Source organism: Tiliqua scincoides, chromosome 1 (assembly GCF_035046505.1).
Source record: "Tiliqua scincoides isolate rTilSci1 chromosome 1, rTilSci1.hap2, whole genome shotgun sequence".
Lineage (NCBI taxonomy): Eukaryota > Metazoa > Chordata > Lepidosauria > Squamata > Scincidae > Tiliqua > Tiliqua scincoides.
Window position 1 is genome coordinate 17,739,177 of NC_089821.1, and position 23,610 is coordinate 17,762,786.

The 23,610-nt window shown below is 42.9% G+C and overlaps 1 protein-coding gene across 2 annotated transcripts in view; it reads right to left on the reverse strand.

The window, feature by feature from the left end:
• The window catches only part of RBM25 (RNA binding motif protein 25), a 47,597-nt gene that overhangs the window by 18,927 nt on the left and 5,060 nt on the right, over window positions 1–23,610 (reverse strand). For both annotated transcript variants that reach the window (XM_066631477.1, XM_066631479.1), the window contains exons 2-7: window positions 14,224–14,339; window positions 13,986–14,035; window positions 12,188–12,358; window positions 10,502–10,559; window positions 5,122–5,282; window positions 690–872 (exon numbers count right to left, since the gene is read on the reverse strand). In XM_066631477.1, coding sequence (XP_066487574.1) covers window positions 690–872; window positions 5,122–5,282; window positions 10,502–10,559; window positions 12,188–12,358; window positions 13,986–14,035; window positions 14,224–14,329 — 729 coding nt within the window. In that variant the 5' untranslated portion in view covers window positions 14,330–14,339. The remainder of the gene's footprint in view (window positions 1–689; window positions 873–5,121; window positions 5,283–10,501; window positions 10,560–12,187; window positions 12,359–13,985; window positions 14,036–14,223; window positions 14,340–23,610) is intronic.

Here is a 23,610-nt window from a genome sequence, read left to right on the forward strand (position 1 = left end):
AGATTCTCCCCCCATGCAGAAATATTTCTTTAGCACAATCATTAGCAGAGTCATCCATAAAAAAATGGATTACAGAATCTTCTGCAAAATATTACATTTTTTAAAAATGGACAATAACTGGTTTAACAGCCAATATTATTAAACCATTTTAAAAGACAGCATGGCTTTCATCCCTCAAGGATAACAATGCGTCTTAGCTACTTGCACAAACATTAAAATAGGACAGTGATGAAGGTTCCAGGTGCAAGCAACGAGTCAAACTGTGGCCATAACATCAGTGCAAACCCCTTATGATCAGGTGACTCAGGTCAAATAAAGTGTCAAACATCACATGCCCTATTTTTAGGGCCTCAAAAGCATCTACCCATCTCAGAAAACAACCTGCAGTAACTTCAGTACATGTGTTTTAGAAGGGATGAAAGGTTGAATCAAACCTGCTGAGATTCAAACCTGTAGCTCCAAGTAGTCTAGGCACTGCGACCCTGGTATACACACCTACAACATCCACAGGGTTTGGCATCTAGAACTGATTTAATTTCAGTATGGAACATGAAAACTGCAGCTAACATCAAGGCTTGTTGATTTGTATTCTCATCAGATGCTTTGAGCTAATGTATTGGCAGAGGGTTTGGCCCTTATGTAGGGAGAGATGAAGTAAATCTGTTTGTGTCCAAAATCAAAACACATACGTCCTCCTTCTTTTCCTTCTTCTTCTTCCTGGGATGAGAGTCAGATTCTTGGGAGGGGGCATTGAGCTCGCTGGAATATTCCCGTATTAATACTTCAATGGCCCCTTTAATTAGCTGGTCCCTTCTCTTAGCTTCTTCATCAAGGGCTTCATCATCATCTGTTGTAGGTTCTGGCCTGGAGTTCTAGGAATCAACAACAACAACAAATTTTTGAAGTCAGCACATGGTATATGTAACAGTATCTAGAATAGTATCCAAAATCTACATTCACTGGTTATTGGTTATAAACGAATAGATCCTGAAAATGTTGCGTACTTAATGCCCTCTCAACTAATTTGTAACGGCAAATTTTGTTCTTTCACACGGGGATGATACACTGGAATTGAGGTAGAAATTTTACAAACTTCATTAGTGAACAGAAGTTGAAGTTATAGTAGGGCAGGAGAGACTGGTTAAGACTAGAAGAAGATGTTAATTCAGTAAGTTAATTCCAGCAGCTCACTTCAGACTTTGTCATTGGAAGCTCACAAACCTAACAAGCAACGAAACTAAGTATAGAAGTCTTAAGCCATAAGACTAAAACAGAAAACATTTCATACAATATAAATTCCTAGCTAAAGAATACCTGTCCTATAACATACAATCTCTTTAGAAATATAAATAACTTACGGTGGATTCAAAGTGCATTTTTAAATGCAGTAAATGCACAAAGATAGTGAAGCAATTTGACAATTCTACTGTGAGTCAGCAATCATGGAAGTGTCTATGCAGTATGGTCAAGCAGTATTCTTCAGTGAGAAAAGCACATGTGGCCACACTGTACAAACACACTATTAGCCACTTCACACGTTAACAAGTTTCTACAATATGAAGCTGCCCAATACCAAGTCAGACAACTTAGCTCAGGGCTTTTTTTCTCTTCTCCAATTGACTCTCCAGGATTCTCAGGTTGAGGTATTTCCCATCACATGCTATCAAATTCTTTTAAACTGGAGATGGAAGACTGAATTTATGGCTTTCTGCATTCACAGCATTGCTCTACCACAGCTCCTCTCCACAGATGATCAAATGTAGAAAATGAATTTCAGCATGTAGGTCATGCTGTACAGTGACCCCACATGAATGCAAACGACTGCTCTGTACATGTTTATAGACCAAGACGTTTCCATGCTTTTTGGCAAGTATCACTTTTGTGGATACCGCTGCAACCAGAGAAGGCTGCTGTGCATTGGCCTGAGTGATTAGTTGCAAAGTTATCCTTGAAGAGGAAAAGACTTTTCCAGTTTGTGCTGCCTTTTGAACTCTGCACTCTGAGCTCAACTTCCACTTCTTTTCAAGAATCAGGCTGGTGCACAGCTATGCCTTGCTACTGGTACTCCAGCCATCTCTACTTCTGATTGGACCAGGCTACACTGAACAGTGCTACACAGTTACCATGGCAGCAGGGTCAGGTACCTTCTGCCACAGATTAAAGTACCAGGGGCTGACAAGCACTGCTACAAACCATTTTACATTATGATCCACAGATAAGAGACACTTAATTTTGATATTCCAAAAGATTTCCATGGCAGTATGTGGTATTTGAAGCAGCTTTTAGGTAATTATTGAAAAACGAAAAAATCCACCAGAATGCAGGCTAGTTGAATTATTAATTATTTACATTTTTAGCTTGCTTCCCCACATCCTCAAGGTAGTTTACAACTATAAAACTAAAAATCATAGAACACACAAACACACAAGAATACAATAATATAGGAAGCAACTCTTGAAAAAGCAATAATTTCTTTTCTGGTTCTTCTGCACAGTTGGCCAACTTGTTCAAGGCCATTCTCAGTCCATGATTGGGCTGCAAGAAAAACCTGAATTAATACAAAAGCAAGAATGCCTATAATATAACTTTTTTAAAAAATCACTGTATCAGATAATATTCATTGTTAAAGTTACTTCTATTTCTTCAAAAAGCTGCAACATAAGAGGTAGGGTGGTTTATTTACTTCACCTTTTAAAAGACAAATTAAATTTTTGCTAAATTTAAATTCTTGTTTAAAAATGGATCTCACCTGAGGATCAAAGCAGGGTGTCCCATTGAATGCCAGGCAGAAGTACAGGAAAGGGAAAGGAACTCATTGAGCAGCAGCAGTAGCAGTTAAGGAGGAGGGGCAGAAGGAGGGAGGGGATTTCAGCTGGAGCAGAAGCTGTCATATCAAGGAGGAACAGGCTGAAAAGACCTAGAAGGTGGTGGTGGTGACTAGGTAATATTAGAAGGATTAGGGAAGCAGAAGTGCTAGTCACACAGGTGAGTTAACTCAGTCCAAATGTTTGCCTGGTTTATCCACTCCATAAGTTAACATTACTACAAAGTTGCATTTTGTACTTCATAATAACATGAAGGTTTTCAAATCCTGGCTCCAACATTAGAACTTGCCATCTGTTTGGGGCTGGATGAAATTATTCTTTCTTGCAGAAAGACAACAAATACTTCATGTAGACTTTCTTCTGGACTCACATAAAAATACTATAAACAATACTCCTTCACAGTTCATTTGATTCACCAATACCTAAGTCAAAAGGCTTAGCTCCCAAACTCTGCCCTTTCACTGTAGTAAATGAATTAGCCTAATATTAAACATTAGGCAGTCCAATGGTGACTAATCCATTAGTTCACTACTTTTGGCACCAGAAGCCACTGGCTTATTTTGCCAGAAAAACAAATTTGTATTCCTTTTGTAAATCACTAAAACCCAGTAAATTTATGATGTCTCTAGTAAGTGGATTGTCTACCTTCAGGAATATGATCTTTACTTTTTCCTTGCCCTGAGAAAGTTTGAAGTGAATTCTAGGTGCTTGTATAGCTGTTTTATTTTAAGTAGGTTCCACTTTGGATAGATATAGTTTCTGCTTTGCCTTTGGCAAGTTAGAATCTTAAGGGAAACCAGCAATTAAAAGTTCCTACTCAAGTCTACCCAGGGTACTTCTTTTAAATATCTTAGAGTTATAACATAGCAAAACTGAAAGTCCTCAAAGTATTTCCTCTCACTTTGGTTCTTTTTTTCTTGAGAAATGATATTTTGATATAGTATTTAGAAAAAATAGGTTGTAAAACACAGGTGTGCCTGCAGGCAGGCTAATAAGCACTTCTGTGGATGTTTTTGGCCAAAACTTATATGGACATTCTCTTGATTGAGCTGCTCTTCGTATGATTTCATGTTCTCTACCAAGAGGTCACCGATTGCCCTTGGAACTAGTTTCAGCGCCAGCATTCCCATCAGTAAATGGCTATATCTTCTAAATCAGGGGTGCCCAAACCCTGGCCCTGGGGCGACTTACAGCCCTTGAGGACTCTCAATGCGGCCCTTAGGGAGCTCCCAGTCTCCAATGAGCCTCTGGCCCTCTGGAGACTTGCTGGAGCCCACATTGGCCCAACGCAACTGCTTTCGGCGTGAGGGCAATTGTTTGACCTCTCGTGTGAGCTATGGGATGAGGGCCCCCTTACACTGCTTGCTGTTTCATGTCTGTGATGCAGCAGCAGCAGCGAAGTGCAAGTCCTTTTATAGGCCTTGAGCTATTGCAAGGCCTTCATTCATACAAGATCATCTTGAGCATATTCATTTATGTAAACTTATGTAAATTTATTCAAATTTTAAATGAAAATTAATTCTTTCCCCCCCCCGGGCCCCCAACACAGTGTCTGAGAGATGTTGTGGCCCTCCTGCCAAAACCTTTGGACACCCCTGTTCTAAATACTTAATTCCTTAATGTGCAATCACCTAACTTGTCATGTAGTCTGTGGCTGGGCTCACTTTACTAGTTAATTTACTCTGTATTCATTCTCTTGCTTTGCACTTATGGCATTGTTACAGCTTAGATTGTTCTCCTGTGACGTGGTATCACATATGGATATACTGTTTGATGGCAGGGGACTTGTAAACCTATTCACAGCTGGACTCCTTAAGTGAACAGAGTATTTTCCGTGGGTTCCATCCTCCAACACTTTTTCTACAACTCCAACTAGGTGGCAGGATTTTGTATTTCAAGAGTTGGCACCTGGGCCAGAATATTTTGGGAACCGAGATGACAAACACCTTTGTTTTTGCAGATGGTCAGATTAGTCTAAAGACCTCAAAATGCCAATCCCAGCCAAACAGTCAAATCAGTAGAGAACCTTGTTTATTATGAACTTAAGTAGAAAATGCAGTTTGCTGACTAGTGGGAAATTTAGATGTTTTCATTCAAAGCTGATAATGAAAATCAGAAACAAAGAAACTATGTGGTGCTCATCTTCAGAAGTACCATATAGTCAGCACAGCAGAAAAAACAGCAGCAGAGAATGAGCACCACAAATGCAAGGCTTAACGATGCATAACTGTAGCCCAATTTATTTATAATTCAACAGTTATCCCTCTACATTTTAGTACACATGCAGCATACATACCCCATTAGAAGCTCTCTTTTTTGCCTTCCATTCATCTAGCTGAGCCTTTGTCTTAGCATCAACTTTTACTAGGAGTTTCTTCTCTCCAATTTGGAGATCATGTAGTAATCTGAGGGCACGCAGTGTAGATTCTGGCTCTTTATACTCACAAAATCCAAAGGCTAGAAGTAAAAAAATTGAGGTTTTCAAAATTATATGTGCATACAAGAGAGTACACACAAACGTGCATCTTAAATGACTGGCATCTCAGCAGTTTTATGAACTTCCAACTATTTGTAAAACTTCACCCCAATCTTGTATGTCTATGTAGCTACAATTGAATACCATCAATTGTTACAGAATATGTAGGTCACATCCATTTTGTGAGGCTTCCTTTCAGCAGAAATTCCATTACTGCTAGCTCAGTGTTTCTCAACATTTGACCTCCACCAAACCACTTTACATGGTCTACCTATTCGAAGTACCACTGGAAATAACTCTCAATGACACAATCACCAGTTACTTTTGAGTTTAGAGGCCAGATGCGACGTGACAAACACCAGTAAGAGGCTGAGGGTGAATGGTAGGGTTTTTTCAAGCATGGAAAAGCATGCTTTGAACCAGAGGTCTCCAAACTTTTCGGCATGTGGGCCACATCATGTATCTGACATGGTGTTGGCGGCCGGAAAATAAATAATAAATACATTCAGAACTGATTGCACAGGCCTACAAAATTGAGGGTCAGAAAAGTTTTTCCCAAACTATATGGTGGTTTGATATGTATTTGGGGTGCCGATTCCAAAAATGACATCCGTTTTGCCCTATCATATCTAGTTTTGGAGATATAGTATAGCAGAGGTGCTCATACTTTTTTGGCTCGAGAGCTACTTTGAAACCCAGAAAGGCCCGGAGATCTACCAGGGGGGAAGGAAGCATCTGACAGACACCCCCTTTAATGTATGGAGCCCCTGCTGGAGTCTAGTCAGTTTTATTGCTGCATGCCTGAAGAGCAGCTAAAGTGTCAGTTTCAGTTTAGTGTCAGCTAAATATGTCAGTTTCGTCTAGTCACCAAACTGACATATTAACAGTTTGGAGAGACAGGGCTCCGCGATCTACTCATTTTGCCTCACGATCTACCAGTAGATCGCGATCCACCTATTGAGCACCCCTGTAGTATAGCCTCATTAGTGAATGGTTCAAGCAGCTTCCTCACAAGGAAGCCATGGAGTAGGCTTCCTCATGAGGAAGCTGCTTGAACCATTCACTAATGAGGCTATGGTGTGTCTCCAAAACTAGACGTGATAGGGCAAAACAGGTCAACAGGCATGTGGATGCGGGAGAACCCGTGGACATTATATATCTGGACTTTCAGAAGGCGTTTGACACGGTCCCTCACCAAAGGCTACTGAAAAAACTCCACAGTCAGGGAATTAGAGGACAGGTCCTCTCCTGGATTGAGAACTGGTTGGAGGCCAGGAAGCAGAGAGTGGGTGTCAATGGGCAATTTTCACAATGGAGAGAGGTGAAAAGCGGTGTGCCGCAGGGATCTGTCCTGGGACCGGTGCTTTTCAACCTCTTCATAAATGACCTGGAGACAGGGTTGAGCAGTGAAGTGGCTAAGTTTGCAGATGACACCAAACTTTTCCGAGTGGTAAAGACCAGAAGTGATTGTGAGGAGCTCCAGAAGGATCTCTCCAGACTGGCAGAATGGGCAGCAAAATGGCAGATGCGCTTCAATGTCAGTAAGTGTAAAGTCATGCACATTGGGGCAAAAAATCAAAACTTTAGATATAGGCTGATGGGTTCTGAGCTGTCTGTGACAGATCAGGAGAGAGATCTTGGGGTGGTGGTGGACAGGTCGATGAAAGTGTCGACCCAATGTGCGGCAGCAGTGAAGAAGGCCAATTCTATGCTTGGGATCATTAGGAAGGGTATTGAGAACAAAACGGTTAGTATTATAATGCCGTTGTACAAATCGATGGTAAGGCCACACCTGGAGTATTGTGTCCAGTTCTGGTCGCCGCATCTCAAAAAAGACATAGTGGAAATGGAAAAGGTGCAAAAGAGAGCGACTAAGATGATTACGGGGCTGGGGCACCTTCCTTATGAGGAAAGGCTACGGCATTTGGGCCTCTTCAGCCTAGAAAAGAGACGCTTGAGGGGGGACATGATTGAGACATACAAAATTATGCAGGGGATGGACAGAGTGGATAGGGAGATGCTCTTTACACTCTCACATAATACCAGAACCAGGGGACATCCACTCAAATTGAGTGTTGGGCGGGTTAGGACAGACAAAAGAAAATATTTCTTTACTCAGCGCGTGGTCGGTCTGTGGAACTCCCTGCCACAGGATGTGGTGCTGGCGTCTAGCCTAGACGCCTTTAAAAGGGGATTGGACGAGTTTCTGGAGGAAAAATCCATTATGGGGTACAAGCCATGATGTGTATGCGCAACCTCCTGATTTTAGGAATGGGTTAAGTCAGAATGCCAGATGTAGGGGAGAGCACCAGGATGAGGTCTCTTGTTATCTGGTGTGCTCCCTGGGGCATTTGGTGGGCCGCTGTGAGATACAGGAAGCTGGACTAGATGGGCCTATGGCCTGATCCAGTGGGGCTGTTCTTATGTTCTTATGTTCTTAAAACGGATGCCATTTTTGGAATCGGCACTCCATAAGAACAGCCCCACTGGATCAGGCCATAGGCCCATCTAGTCCAGCTTCCTGTATCTCACAGCGGCCCACCAAATGCCCCAGGGAGCACACCAGATAACAAGAGACCTCATCCTGGTGCTCTCCCCTACATCTGGCATTCTGACTTAACCCATTCCTAAAATCAGGAGGTTGCGCATACACATCATGGCTTGTACCCCATAATGGATTTTTCCTCCAGAAACTCGTCCAATCCCCTTTTAAAGGCGTCTAGGCTAGACGCCAGCACCACATCCTGTGGCAGGGAGTTCCACAGACCGACCACGCGCTGAGTAAAGAAATATTTTCTTTTGTCTGTCCTAACCCGCCCAACACTCAATTTGAGTGGATGTCCCCTGGTTCTGGTATTATGTGAGAGTGTAAAGAGCATCTCCCTATCCACTCTGTCCATCCCCTGCATAATTTTGTATGTCTCCAAATATACCCAGGAATTGGTTTAATGTTTAAGGAAGCAAAATGTGTGTTGGCCTGTGTTACTGAATACAGTATGTGGGTGGGGGTGAAAGGAGGAGCAAAGGACAAAATTAACTTGCACAGTAAGAGGTGGTAATGGATTTTGAAAACCATCAAGCAACCTACAACGCAAATCACAAACTTTTTTGTCTCAGTTTCTGCTCCACTTTAAGCTTAATGAACTTTAATTTGTACAGTAGAACCTCCAAAAGTTGACCACCTCCTTAAGTTAACCTAATTTTCACAGTATGAACAGACACTGCATATACACTATGGAAGACCAACCTCTCTATATTGACCACCTCCATAAGTTGTATCTTGACCACTTCGACCATTGCACGGGGTATTAATTTACCCTTTGTAAGTTGCCCACTGAACGCGATACTGTGGGCCTGTGTTTTGTCTGGTTTGTCCCATTTTGGAAAAGCAAGAAGCCATGTGACAATCCCTCCCCTACACATGCTAGCACATGTGCGAAAGGGTTTTTAGAGGTGGGCACACTGCACATAGCCGACAGGCCTGTGCCAGCTGCCGATTGTACCTGGACAAGTACCAAGTTGTGAGGGACATGAGGTTGCTTGTGCATAGTGAAGCCACTGTCCTTTCACTTTGGTTCCCATCACCAGTGCATTACTTTACACTTATATTGAAACACAACTGCTATTTTGCTGTCTATTCTCCCGGTTTAGAGAGATCCTTCTGGAGCACTTCACAATCCCTTCTGGTCTTCACCTCTCAGAAAAGTTTAGTGTCATCCACAAACTTGTCCACCTCCCTGCTTATCCTTGTTTCCAGGTCATTTATGAAAATGTTGAAAAGCACCAGTCCCAGGACAGATCCTTGAGGCACTCCACTTTCCACCTCTCTCCATGTTTTTTGTCAATTGCCCATTGACACCCACTCTCTGTTTCCTGGTCCTCAACCAGTTCCCAATCCATGAGAGGACCTGTCTTCTTATTCCCTGACTGTGGAGCTCTCAACAGCTTTTAGTGAGGGACCGTATCAAACACCTTCTGGCATTTAGTGAATCTGAGGAGACCCAGTGGAGGCCAGGCAGCCTAAATAAAAAAGTGGTGTGTTTTTTTTAAGCTGTTGGGGCTACGTAACATGCTACATGCTATGGGCAGGCAAGGGATAACATTGGTCTGCCTGTCTGCTATGAAACCAAGTATTTTTTTAAAACTTAATTTTTTTCAAGCTTATGAATTTTTAGCGGTTTTTTAAACACTGTGGGCTGTTTATTCTCTGTCTCTTGATATAGATGATATAAATAGTAAGCATCACAAGGGGATCAATTCTCATTGATATTTGCAATAAAACTTTTTAAAAATCTAATCTAAGTAATAACTTGGCCTTGCATTTGTTGTCCTGGGAGCTAAACACGATATTTAAATGCACTTTTTCCACATATGTTGACCACCTCCCTATGTCAACCAATTTCCTCCAATCCCTTGGGTGGTCAACTTAAAGAGGTTCTACTATATTTATATTCCAGGTCTCCCAGCATTGGTATATACCTCAATCAGCCACCAGAGGTGCTGAACGTAATGTAATGAAACAACTTTCCATTACATTGTATTCAGTACTTCCAGTGGCTGAACGAGGAATACATCCAGGAGCACATCTTTTGAGTTATTTTTAGCCCTGAGAGGCTGGGGAATCTTGGGGCTAGATAAAGTCTCCCGAAGGCTGAATTTGGCCCCCAAACTGAAGTTTGGAGACCCACCTTTAGAGCTCTGCCCACTGAGACAAGCCTCCTGCAGTTGCTTGTTGCATCACTTTCCTGGTCTCGCTGCTGGGCAGCAGGTGTTCGGGGTCCCACAAGTACCACCAGACACCACCTCAAGTACTGGTGATACCCATACCACTGGTTGAGAACCACTGTGCTAGATGGTTTGGCAGCACAGGATAGCAATAAGCCTTTCTGAATCCTGCTACCCACAGATGATGGTACTAGGATGGTACTGTTAAGGCAGCAGCATCAACATACAACACTGTACTGACACAGTACTTTAAGGATCAATTCCAATTCCTACATTACCATACTGCACTAACAAACATAGTGTGCATTCCATCAAAAACACCTACTGGCTGACAGAGTAGCTTGCAGTACTGGACAGCAAGTGTGCTGATTCAAAGGTTAAAACAATTATACCCTTATTGCTGAAGTGCGAGCTTTTCAGAAATAAAGCTTATATGTATCTCCACATACATTATAGAGAAAAGCATATATAGTACCTTGAAGTTTTCCAGATGCTCCTTGAACTCTCTTCCAACTCAAAACCAAACCACATTTCTGTAAAATAGTTTTCAAAGTTAATTCATATTTATGTGAATACATATCAGGAGAGAAGATGAAATGAGCTCTTATTCCTGAAAGCTGTTAGTGGGTTGTATCCTAATGAATCATGAAGCACAGCTCTGCCAAAGCTCATTCCACTCACAGAAGAGGTTTTTTAAAACAAAGCTCTACTCTGTGCTAAATTAGGCTATAACCCAATGTATTCCATGTTAAAAAGGAGATAGTATTTAATTTATTGTGGCATTCTAGCAAGTAGGGGTTTTTTGCAACTCTGCCACTGATATAATCTTAATCTGCTCTATATCCTCCATTGCCCATTTCTACTTTCTAACTAGTCTACGTATATAGAAATTTCATTTAAAGCTCGTGTTCCATTTTCTGCCAACAGAAGATGAATAAAAATTTTTGTAATTATCTTTGTCTTTTTTTTTTTTAAAGCTTGAGACTCCAAGTTTAAATTTCTGTCTTTTTACATTTCAGTTATATTAGGCGATTCAGAAAATGTTCTAAACCACAGGTCTTCAGCAAGTAAGTCAGGATCTGACCTCAGGTGGGTTGTGGTAATGCTGCCACTGCCATTTTATTTTGAAATTGAGGCCTGCACAGTGCAAATAGCAGGTGAATGCTGGGGTCCCTAAATAAGGTAAATATCACTAGAGATTTGAGTTTGGACAGGTTGTTTTGATCAAACAGGTTATTTTCAGGGGCCCACCTGCTCTCCCTTGCTGCATCACTCCCAGTGCTCTCTACATTGCCTTGCCTTTCTGTTCATGTCTTGGAAACTGGAGTGCATGCTCTTGCTATGCCACTCTCTGTCCCTTTTCTCCTTCCAACTGTCCTAGAAGGAAAGGGTTAAATGATGCAATGCATGCTCACTGGCAGCCACTGGGTGGAAAGAGATCAACTACAACTGCTCATCTCTCACCCACTGGGTTCTAGAAGGTGGGCCCCATGTTGCAAGTTTTTCATTTGACAAGCTGAAGACCACTAATGTAATGACTGAACTAGCCAGCTGTGCCTTGGGTTGTGTGGTCTTCCTTCCAACTTCCTCCATACAGAGCAGAAAAAGTGAAAGCGTCACTTTTAAATAAAATAAAGCATAGTTCCATGTCCAAACTATGGAAATCATTCATTTTAATGGCAGTTTGCTAAAATAAACTGGGATCAAACTGTCCATTAACAGTTCTAGTCTGTTAACCTACAATATGCAACCAAAGTCTCAGTTCCAGATAGGTGTCTGCACATGTTTTTGTGCACATACAAGGTTAAATTGATATTTTCTTCCAGCAGCAGCCCTTTATGCTCCTAAGATTAAGCAGCACAGTGCTGCTCAGGGGAAAATCTTAGGGGGGAATTTTTGCTTCAACTGCTGAGCTAAAAAATCTACCATAATGGACAAAGATTTTTTTTCTTTAGCACTTTGGATCTTGGATCAAGTTTACATTTTAAATTAATATAAAATATATAAAGAGAAACACAGTAAACCCTCAGGGCAGGGACCCGTGCTATGCTATATGTAAAGAACCATGTACACTGCTTATATAATATAAAATAATTAAGAAGCAACAAAAATCTGAACACACATACACTGACAGAATGTTCTAAAAAGTCATTCTACTCACAGCAAGAAGCTGTCGTATAAGCATGTCCGAAGCCTTCTCCGATATGTTGCCGACAAAAACTGTAGTAGTAGGACCACTATTTTCATCATTTTCCTTGTTCTTTAGACCTGGATGCTCCTTTCTAATTCCCATGTGCTTTCCAACCATTGATACAGTGGTTGGAACCAGCACCTGAAAGCAGAGGAAAAGATACCTACTATGACATTTCAGGAGAAAAAAAGTGCTTTAGAAGCACTTTAAGAAAATCACCTGGAAACATGCAAGCAAATCAACATACTTACAGTGGTCAAAAAACAGAAACAGAACATTATATTCAACACATCAATTCTTTTCTGAGTTAAAAGAACTATATCTTAGACACCAAGTAATATGCTCATTTACAATAACTTACTACTAAATATTTTTTCTCTAGACAAATTTCTCAACAAGGAAGTTAATTTTACACAATTCTTTCCTGAGCTGACTGTACCTTATGTAAAGATTACAAACTGAAAAATGGATGCTTTCAAAAGAAATTCAAACAGGAAATAATGGTTTATTATTCAAATTGTCATTTGTTTGTGCTGTCATTTGCTTGTGCAAGGGCAGGAAAGTGATTTTCAAGCAAATTTTTCCTTTCCTCTCCAGCCCCCCATGCCGCATATCATCCCTATTTCTGAGGGTTACCCTAGCAAGGCAGGGCACCAGGATGAAGTCTCTTGTTATCTGGTGTGCTCCCTGAGGCATTTGGTGGGCCGCTGTGAGATACAGGAAGCTGGACCAGATGGGCCTATGGCCTGATCCAGTGGGGTTGTTCTTATGTTCTTAACCATCAGGAGCAGATTTTTGCAGGTGCAGGGAATGGAGAAGAAAGGGGAATCCATGAAACGTACACACATCCCTATGCAGCTACAAAACAGTGCCAGCGGAAGTCAGGATTTTAAATCAATATAAATAGTATAGAATTATGCAAATCCTCGGGGCACGGATTTGTGCTATATTCTGTTTAAGGAACCATATGCACTAGCGCTGCAGTAATAAAATTATGAAGGCAAAAGTATTTGAACACACACACACAATGTTTTAAAAGGCCATTCCACTTACAATGAGCGCTGTTGCATAAGCATGTCTGAAGCCTCATCAGATAAGATGCCTACATAAAACCTCATTTTGATTATTAAAATGAAACTCAAATGCAAGAAAGAAACCTTGTATTTGAACACACTACATTACTACAGCCTGCAACTTCACATCCATTCTCAGCACCTTCAAAGAGGCCATCCTGAGAACTATCAGGTTCCCCCAATTTAGGCAACTTTTTATTAATGAAGACTGACTAATGTAAGGGATCACAGATATCTGGTGCAAATGTAACCCTGGCTCTGGAAAATGATACCTTGTAATCTGTGAGCAAGTATCCGAAGTATACTTGCTGTGTGCCCTTCTCTTCGATCTAAAATTCCACCTCCCTACCCATACGAGATTGAGCACGGTGCATCACTGAAAATGCACCACTACTACTTACGGTTAGGGATAACCAGGGTTTCAAAATTAGTCAGGATCTGAAACGGACTAATTTGCAAAACCTTACTAAAGTTGAGGACAGTAGTTAACCATGGTTAGCACTTACACAGCTATAATAAGTAACTATTAAAGCCTACAAGGAACACAGGTGCCCAGGCCAGACTGAGGAACTCCGCTCCCCAAAGATAACTCCCAGTGTGCAAAGCAAAATTTGCAGAGTCAGTATTACACATGCAACAAGGAGGAAAGGGATACAGTTACATTTAAAGTCACTTTTATCTTATGCTATACTTACAGTTGGCGCAGGAGCCATAATACCCATTGGCACAGGAATCATGGGAGTCCCTGAGGGGGAAAAAAAGGCTGTATTAACAGTTTCAGACACTTGAAAAAATGACATTTTTGTTCAAAACCAATATTAAGCAAGCAGGAAAGATATGTCACAAAAAGGGAATTTAAACCCTGAATTACAAGAATTACTGATCAGTTCAGCAATAATTTGGTTGACCCCACTGGGTTCTGATATAGCTTACCAGGAGGTACAGGCGGAGGAAAACCTGGGAATTGTGGAGGTGGAATTCCCGGAGGAAGTGTTGGGATACCCATAGGAGGGCGATTCAAGTGAGGTGGAAAAGACATTTTTTAGTACCTAGAAAAAACAAACAGAACTACTCAGTTTTAAAACTTGTACTGTCTGTTTAAATGATGCCCTTTTGCTTAAAACAAGTAACAAGTTAAACTAGTTAGCTTAATCTTGGGTACCAAATGCTAGCCTAGACAAAATATCTTAAACAACTCACTTTAGTGAATCCTCAAGAGAAAAGAACTCCATGCACAAAGCACAGAGAATATCCCTCAATACTCAGAAGTGGATTAGATGAGGCTTTTAGTGTAGGATGTTTCTGTAACTTATTATTGGGTAGCAAGTTTTAAGATCCAGCAAAGCTGGAGTGTATGATCCCAATAATCACAAGGCATTTCAGAAGGGTTTATTCAATTTCTGTAAACTTCACAAAAACTATCAAATTTAAAAGCCACAGGTTATTCAGGATGTGAGGTTAAAACCAACAATATGATTCTTTAAGATAGTTGCTATTGGAGCAGTGCATTTAATACAACTAGAAATAAAATAATCCAAATAGGAAGACAGATGTGGAATTCTGTGGTACAGTGGCAGCAATGTCATAAGGTACCACATGCTGGTGTACATTTGCACATGCCAGAGGCACTTTGATGCAAAAATTGATTCAAAAAGTATAGTATCAACAAACATGAGGGGTGCTGATAAATGAGCCAGAACTGTATCCATTCTGGACGATGCAAGAGGCAGATAAATATGTGCATCCCCCTATCTAGTCATGCCCAGATGACTTTTCACACACATGCAGTGCAATCCATACAAGAGAATTCCATTTATTTATTTATTTTAGTGGTTTTAAAACTATTTATATTAGGAACTATTTATTTATATTTATTATCATCAGATATTTATTCAAATTCAGACTGCCATTTTGAATAAAAAGAAAACTCTACTATATTTCACAGTTTTGTATTTACATGCCAATAAAATTATTCAAGTCTTCCTGTATGGTCCTTAGCTTCCTTCTAGGGCAGGGGTCGGCAACCTGCAGCTCTAGAGCCGCATGTGGCTCTTTCAGCTGTCTGCTGTGGCTCCTCCAGGTGAAAGTGGCAAAGAGTGTGACAGGAGGCACCTGTATTGGGATTGCAGGCTGCTTCCCTCCGCCCCCTGAGCTCACTGCCCTCCTCTCCCTTCACCCCCACCTGCCCCACATTGGTTTCCCTTTTCAATTTTGCCCGCTCTGCAGACTTAAGGTCCCTGTTTTTCCCTTCCCCAACTCTCCAGCAGGCTCAGCCAATCAGCATCCAGCAGGCTCCTGACTTTTTCTGTTGGAATGGCTCAGGGCCCTTCACTGGCTGACCACCAGCCAATCCTGAGCCGCCCTCCTCCTCAGCCATTGTGAGCCCTTGCAGCCAGCCTTTCCCTGAGTAGGTCCCCACTCAGTGCAAGGAGAGGCTTTTCCTCCACAGCAGAGGAGAGACATCCTGTGTGTCTACTCAGTTGTAAGCCCCATTACAGAGGATGAAGCTTACTCCCAGGAAAGGGTGCCTGGGATGGCAACCTTGGAGCCTGCTCAAGGCCAAGTGCAAGGACGGGTGAGTGGGAGCCTGCGCAGGTCTGTTCCAGAATAAGCCCCTGTTCCAGAATAAGCCCTGATGTAGTCCCTGGGCTACTCCCAGGAAGGTGTGGAGGGCTGTATCCTCAGCCTCCTCCTGTGCAGGTCTACTCACAAGTAAGCCCCACTGTAGTCAGTGGGGCTTCCTCCCAGGAAGGTGTGGAGGGCTGCAGCCTCAGCCCCCTCCTATGTAGGTCTACTCACAAGTAGTTAGTGAGGCTTCCTCCCAGGAAAGTGTGGAGAGGACTGCAGCCTGAGAGCTCCAACCAACTTGTCTGCTCATAAGTCCCATCGTAGCCAATGGGGCTTACTCCCAGGATAGTGTGGAGAGGGTTGCAGCCTGAGTGAGGAAGGGCAGGCAGGCAGGGCAGAAGCTGGCCTGTGGTTGCCCCCCCACCTTCCCCCCCCTCCAGCTCTGGCTTCTTCTCTTCCCCACCTCTGGAGTCTGTGTCCTTTTTTCCTTCCAGCAGGGTGCTTCTGGAAGGTGGGGGGAGTTCTTTAGTATCCATGTAAGATAAGCAGATGTCATAACTGCCATATGTATTGGAATCCTGGAAGATCTGGTGAGGTGGTAGATGTGGTGTCAGCAGTGGCCCCTTTAAGGGTAAGGCCTGGCCATCCAGCAGAGTGTGCTGCACAGCTGCAGCCACTTGAAGGCAATAGGGCCCTCAGGGATACAACAGGCACCTGAGGAAGGGGATGTGAGTTGGAGAAGGAGTGCAGGTTGGAGAGGAGACTGGCTGGCTGGCCTTATTGACTTTGACTTGGATACTCTGACTGATTTGACTGACTTACTTTGGAATCTGACCTTGGACTGTGACTTGGCTTATTGACTTTGGACTCTGCCCTGGATGCTCTGACTGACTTTGTGACTAATGGACTGCTGGAGACACTGGAGTTTCGTGTGTGGCTGCTGTGCCCAAGACCTGCTGAGGACCCAGGGTCTGCTGTAGTGGTGAAAAGCTGCTAGCAGGAGAGAGGACCTCTGCAGGTTGAACAGGCGAGCTACCCTGGAGGTGGGGTCCAGCAGGACTGCAGGGCAGAACCAGGATCATTTGTTGTGGGAAAGAAGGGGAGCTAATTTGCTTAAAGTGGGCCTAATTCTCCAGGCAGAGAATGGCCTTGGAATCAGGCAAAACACCATAGAGGACCAGGCATCTGAAAACACAGGACAAGAATGTATGACAAAACTAACTAAAAGCTACAAGAGGGGGCTACATTATAAAAATGGGACCTATAAGAGCATAAAGGTGGGGGGAAAAAACTATATATGCAGTATTATCTTCATTTTAGATGTCAAAAGGGTTTTGTGGCTCCTGAGGTTTTTTTTCCTCCGGAAAATGGGTCCAAATGGCTCACTGAGTGTTTAAGGTTGCCGACCCCTGTTCTAGGGGGACTATATACTGTATCACATCACTCATCTCTACAGCACACTATTCCAAAATACTGTGGTGCTGGTTATTAGAGGAAGACAAACACAGGCAAACACTGATTATACCAATAGCCCCTACATGCAGTAAATGCATTTTTTAAAAATCCCATATGAGTAGGTACCAGTGCACAGTGAAAGCACAGACCAAAACATCAAGTGCACTCCTTATATGGCTCATGGATGCATTTTTTTTTCCTTTAGGTAACTTGATGCTTTCCTCAAACCTTGGCTACCAAACAACTATGTAAACCACATTAGCTTTTCCCAAAATAACAGAAACATACATCTATATACACACTTGTTAAGAGCCAGGATAGTACAGTCGTTTAGGACAGGGGTGCCCAAACCCCGGCCCTGCGGCCACATGCAGCCCTCGAGGCCTCTCAATGCGGCCCTCAGGGAGCCCCCAGTCTCCAATAAGCCTCTGGCCCTCTAGAGACTTGCTGGAGCCGGCACTGGCCCGATGCAACTGCTCTCAGCGTGAGGGCGACTGTTTGACTTCTTGCGTGAGCTGTGGGATGAAGGCTTCCTCCACTGCTTGCTGTTTCACATCTGTGATGCAGCAGCAGCAGCAAAGGAAAGGCCAGCCTTGCTTTGTGCCTTTTATAGACCTTGAGCTAATACAAGACCTTCATTCATTCATATAAGTTCCATCTCTAATAAATTCATTTATGTAAATTTATTCAAATTTTAAATGTAAATTAATTCTTTTTTCCTCTGGCCCCTGACACAGTGTCAGAGAGATGATGTGGCCCTCCTGCCAAAAACTTGTGACACCCCTGGTTTAGGAGATGGACTAAGACCTAGAAGATCCAGATTCAAATACCACTGAGCTAGGAAGCTTCCTGGGTTACCTTAGGCCAGTCACACACTCAGCCTGGTCTACCTCACAGAGGTGTTGCAAAGATAAAATGAGGAAAAGAACCATGTACACCACCCTGAGGTCCTTGGAAGAAGTGTGGTATAAAAATGTGGAAAATATTTATTATCAAGGCAACCCAGGGTGACAAGGTTTAGTTGGTACATCAACTAAATAACCTTTTAACTGATTCAAATAATGCTCCTGATCAGCCAAGCAACATAGATATTGAACACAATTAACACTTGTGTCCTTACCATAGCTAAAAGGCTTCTACTAAAACAGGGCTCTCCAAACCCCAGATCCAGGGTTTGGAAAAAGTCCTCCCCCCCCCCCCCCATGAATGGCACTTACTGTTCTGCATCCTTGTGTCCAGATCAGCTTGAAAGAAATGCATCGCCATAGCAGAATGGTAAGCGCGGCTTGTGGTTGGGAGGGTTTTTTTGTGACACAGTGGTTTCCAGTTGGAGACCTCTGTACTAAAACATTGTGCCCTGGGGGAGGAAAGAAGAGGTGTCCAGGCCAGAAGGAGCCTTCAACACCGGCTCCCATGGTGTCCAGCACTGGCCTGAGAATTTTGCTGTTGTATTTTGTGAACGTTTTGTAAGCTGCCTTGGGCATTTCCTTTGGCAAGAGAAAGGCAGGGTATAAATTCTTTAAATAAAAGAAAATAAGCCCCTCCCCCATTATTCAATGGATTGAAGCCCTCTATCAACATTTGAACATATGGCTTATAGACAACAACTATGTATGAGTACATATTTGGACATCTGGAAGACTTTTCTAGACATTCATGTATAGACTGCTTATAAATATTCTTCATTGATTTTGTGCATTTCACTAGCATTACATATTTTCTCTTCTCTCTTTTCTCTGTTTTTAATTCATTAATGAAAAAGGAAAACACACTATTGTATGCATTTTAATCTACTATGATGGTTTAAAACAGGTTGAAAATAATGAAGTTTCACAAGTCGGAGGGGGAGAATGAGTTAAGCAGACAGGCTAACAGCACAATCCTATCCATGACTATCCTATCCATGACTACTCAGAAGTAAGCTCTACTAATGAGCTTCCAAGTAAGTATGCACAGGATTGCAGCCTAAGGGCCCAATCCTACCCAACTTTCCCATATCTTGAGGAAGCATCTATGCATATCTTGAGGAAGCATCTATGACTGACTCCCCACCACAAGATGCAGTGCATGCCCCATTGGCATGACTGCACTGGCAATGGAAAATTGGACAGGATTGGGACCTAAGGCTGCAATTCTCTACGTTTTTCCTGACAGCAAGGCTCTCAAGTAAATGAAATTAGGATGGCATTCAAGAGGTAGTGAACATGTTAGAAAACTGAGATATGGTGCAGTGTAGCTAAAGGATCCTCTAGTCCAGCAACCCATTTTTTACAGTGACCCAGCAGCTGCCTCTGCATATCCCACAGGCAGAAGGTGAAGATACAGGCTGAGTCTCATTATTTGGGAGGGTTCCATTTCCAGAACTCAAATGGATGGCAAAAAAACCACACTAAAGCAAATCAATTTAAAAAACAAAGTCCCTTTTCTCTGGTGATTTAAAAACAGCCTTGCTGACGTTTTGAATTGCACACAGAGGCAATAAGTCTCTCTCCCCAGGTGCTTAGGCTTCACTAGGAGGCAAGGAACCCCACCCTTCACCAGGAGCCCAGCAAGGGGGAAAGAATCACTGCCATTTAGCCTTCTTTTATGTGCTCAGGGGGAAGGGAGCAGTGAGAGAATGTTTGATGGATTGTCAGCCTGCTGCCCTTTCTCCCATTAAGGAGGCTACTGTTGAAGGACTGTGTTCCTTTAATTTAAAGGGTATCTCTCATCAGCATTGAGAAAGAAAAATCTGTGGGTCCCCCCCTAAAAAATACACTGCTCAAAACAATAAAGGGAACACTTAAACAACACAATGTCACTCCAAGTCAATCACACTTCTGTGAAATCAAACTGTCCACCTAGGAAGCCACACCGATTGACAATCAAGTTCACATGCTGTTGTACAAATGGAGTAGACAACAGGTGGAAATCATAGGCAAGTAACAAGACACCCCCAATAAAGGAGTGGTTCTGCAGGTGGTGACCACAGACCACTTCGCAGTCCCTATGCTTTCTAGCTGATGTTTGGGTGACCTTTGAATGCTGGCGGAGCTGTCACTCTAGTGGCAGCATGAGGTGGAGTCTGCAACCCACACAAGTGGCTCAGGTAGTGCAGCTCATCCAGGATGGCACATCAATGTGAGCTGTGGCAAGAAGGTTTGCTGTGTCTGTCAGTGTAGTGTCCAGAGCATGGAGGCGCTACCAGGAGACAGGCCAGTACACCAGGAGACGTGGAGGAGGCCATAGGAGGGCAACAACCCAGCATCAGGACCGCTACCTCCGCCTTCGTGCCAGGAGAAGCACTGCCAGAGCCCTGCAAAATGACCTCCAGCAGGCCACAAATGTGCATGTGTCTGCTCAAACGGTCAGAAACAGACTCCATGAGGGTGGTATGAGGGCCCGACGTCCACAGGTGGGGGTTGTGCTGACAGCCCGACACCGTGCAGGACGTTTGGCATTTGCCAGAGAACACCAAGATTGGCAACCTCGCCCTGTGCTCTTCACAGATGAAAGCAGGTTCACACTGAGCACATGTGACAGACGTGACAGAGTCTGGAAACGGCAGGGAGAACGTTCTGCTGCCTGCAACATCCTCCAGCATGACCGGTTTGGCAGTGGGTCAGTAATGGTGTGGGGTGGCATTTCTTTGGGGGGCCGCACAGCCCTCCATGTGCTCGCCAGAGGTAGCCTGACTGCCATTAGGTACCGAGAGGAGATCCTCAGACCCCTTGAGAGACCATATGCTGGCGCGGTTGGCCCTGGGTTCCTCCTAATGCAGGACAATGCTAGACCTCATGTGGCTGGAGTGTGTCAGCAGTTCCTGCAAGATGAAGGCATTGATGCTATGGACTGGCCCGCCCGTTCCCCAGACCTGAATCCAATTGAGCACATCTGGGACATCATGTCTCGCTCCATCCACCAGCACCACGTTGCACCACAGACTGTCCAGGAGTTGGCAGATGCTTTAGTCCAGGTCTGGGAGGCGATCCCTCAGGAGACTATCCGCCACCTCATCAGGAGCATGCCCAGGCGTTGTAGAGACGTCATACAGGCACGTGGAGGCCACTACTGAGCCTCATTTTGACTTGCTTTATGGACATTACATCGAAGTTGGATCAGCCTGTTGTGTGTTTTTCCACTTCAATTTGGAGTATGACACCAAACCCAGACCTCCATGGGTTAATAAATGTGATTTCCATTGATGATTGTTGTGTGATTTTGTTGTCAGCACATTCAACTATGTCAGGAACAAAGTATTTAATAGCCATATTTCGTTCATTCAGATCTTGGATGTGTTGTTTAAGTGTTCCCTTTATTGTTCTGAGCAGTTTATAATAATTAGGATTAAATTATACATGCAATCCCTTGCACGACTGCCTCCCTACAACAGTAAAAAGCAGTTTTTTAAACTGTGATTTTAAAGGGGTGCATTTTTCCCCTTCTCCAGGGATCAGCACATTGCTTCTCATTTGCAGTGGCCATTCCTGTTGAGTCAACATTGGACCTGTACATTCTTCTTTCACTCTTGCTCCCTAGCCAATAGTACTGAGATGCACACTGATCCTGGAAGCAGCATACAGCCATCATGACTAGTAAATTAATGGTGGACTTGTCCTCCATGAATGCATCCAATAATTTTTTTAAGCCACCGTCACGTCTTATGGCAGTGAATTCCGTAGGTAATGCATTGTGTTAAGTAGTACTTCCCTTTGCGTGTTCTAAATCTCCCACCAACCAGTTTTACTGGGCGACCTCAGGTTCTAGCACTGAGGAAGGAGAATGTCTATCTGTTCACACCATGCATAATTTTACAAGCTTCAACCATGATACAGCTTAGTAATCTTTTTTTCTAAATTAAAAAAGTTCCAAATGTTGCAGCCTTGCCTTGCAAGGAATATAAGCTTCAGGTTCCTGATCATTTTGTTTGCTCTCTTCACCACTTTTTCCAGTTCTATAATATCCTTTTTGAGATGCAACCAGAGCAGTATGCAGTATTCTAGATGCAGCCACATCATAGATTTGTATATGGGCATTAGCAAATTAGCAAGTTTTATTTTCAATCTCTAATGATTTGAGCACTGAATTTGCCTTCTGAATTTGAATCCAATGTGCAAAAACCATCAACAACCAAACGCTCAACAATACAAAGGTGCCATTTTAAGTAAGCAAAATAACAAGGAAAAATGGAATCTACAGAACCCTTTAGAAAGCTTTCTGATAACTTGGCATAGCAGCACAGCTAGAATAGAAGGTCTTGCCAGAACAGTCCTTCATACATACAGGGCTACTACTTGCAACCTATACACACATCACTACCCAAGAGTAGGAAGTTCTTCCTCTCTGTAACTAAGCTATATTCATGTGATGGAAATAGACACATATCCTTCCCTAGTCTACCCTGCTTCCAACTCCATCATTTCCCCTGTGTTGCTATCTAGATTTTAAACTCCTCAGGGCAGGGACCTCTCTTTTTACACTGCAATCCTACACATTTACTCAGAAGTAAATTCAGTTATATTCAATGGAGCTTAGTCTTAGTAAAGTATGAATAGGATTGCAGCCTTGGGCACAATGGAATTTACTTCCAGATAAACCTGCATAGAAGTACATTGTTAGTTTATCTAAAGTACCATGCAGGTTGATGGTGCTATATACAGTAAATTTTTTTTAAAAATTTCAGAAATTGTATGATTCAAAAAGTATTTTGTTTTGAGCTGAATGGGAGCATGTGTCTGTCAGGGACTTCTTAGGATAAATTCTGTCAATTTAGAATCACTCATAACATTCAGATGTATTAAAAACTGCAACTAGGTTTGCCTGTTCATGCAGGTTAGCTCATTAATAACTGACACTACTACCATAACACTTGGCACCGGTATGCTAGGAACAATGTAGAGTAGTAAAACTGTGGGTCATGACCCAATTTTTGGTGGGTCGCAGGGATGGCCTGCTCTGGTAAACACAAAGCATTCTGGGTCACACTGCACACTGCGTTGCATTCTAGGTCACCACCCGGAAGCTACAAAGCATTCTGGAGTGCGACACAGCCACTGTGGCCGACAAGGTAGGTCATGGGAGTAAAAAGTTTGACAACCACTGATGCAGAGCACTAGCTCACTGTTAGCCTCACTAACTAGCCTGTGGCAGGTTCCCCACCTGTGGCCTTAAGGCTGCATGCAGACTTTGGGGTTATCAGTTGCAGCCTTTTGCATATTTGTCCAACTCAGGGTATTTTTTTATTAACCTCTATTTATTATTTCCTGCCAGTAGCAACTCAGTAATCGACAAACTGGCCAATGATTTATGTCATAGGCC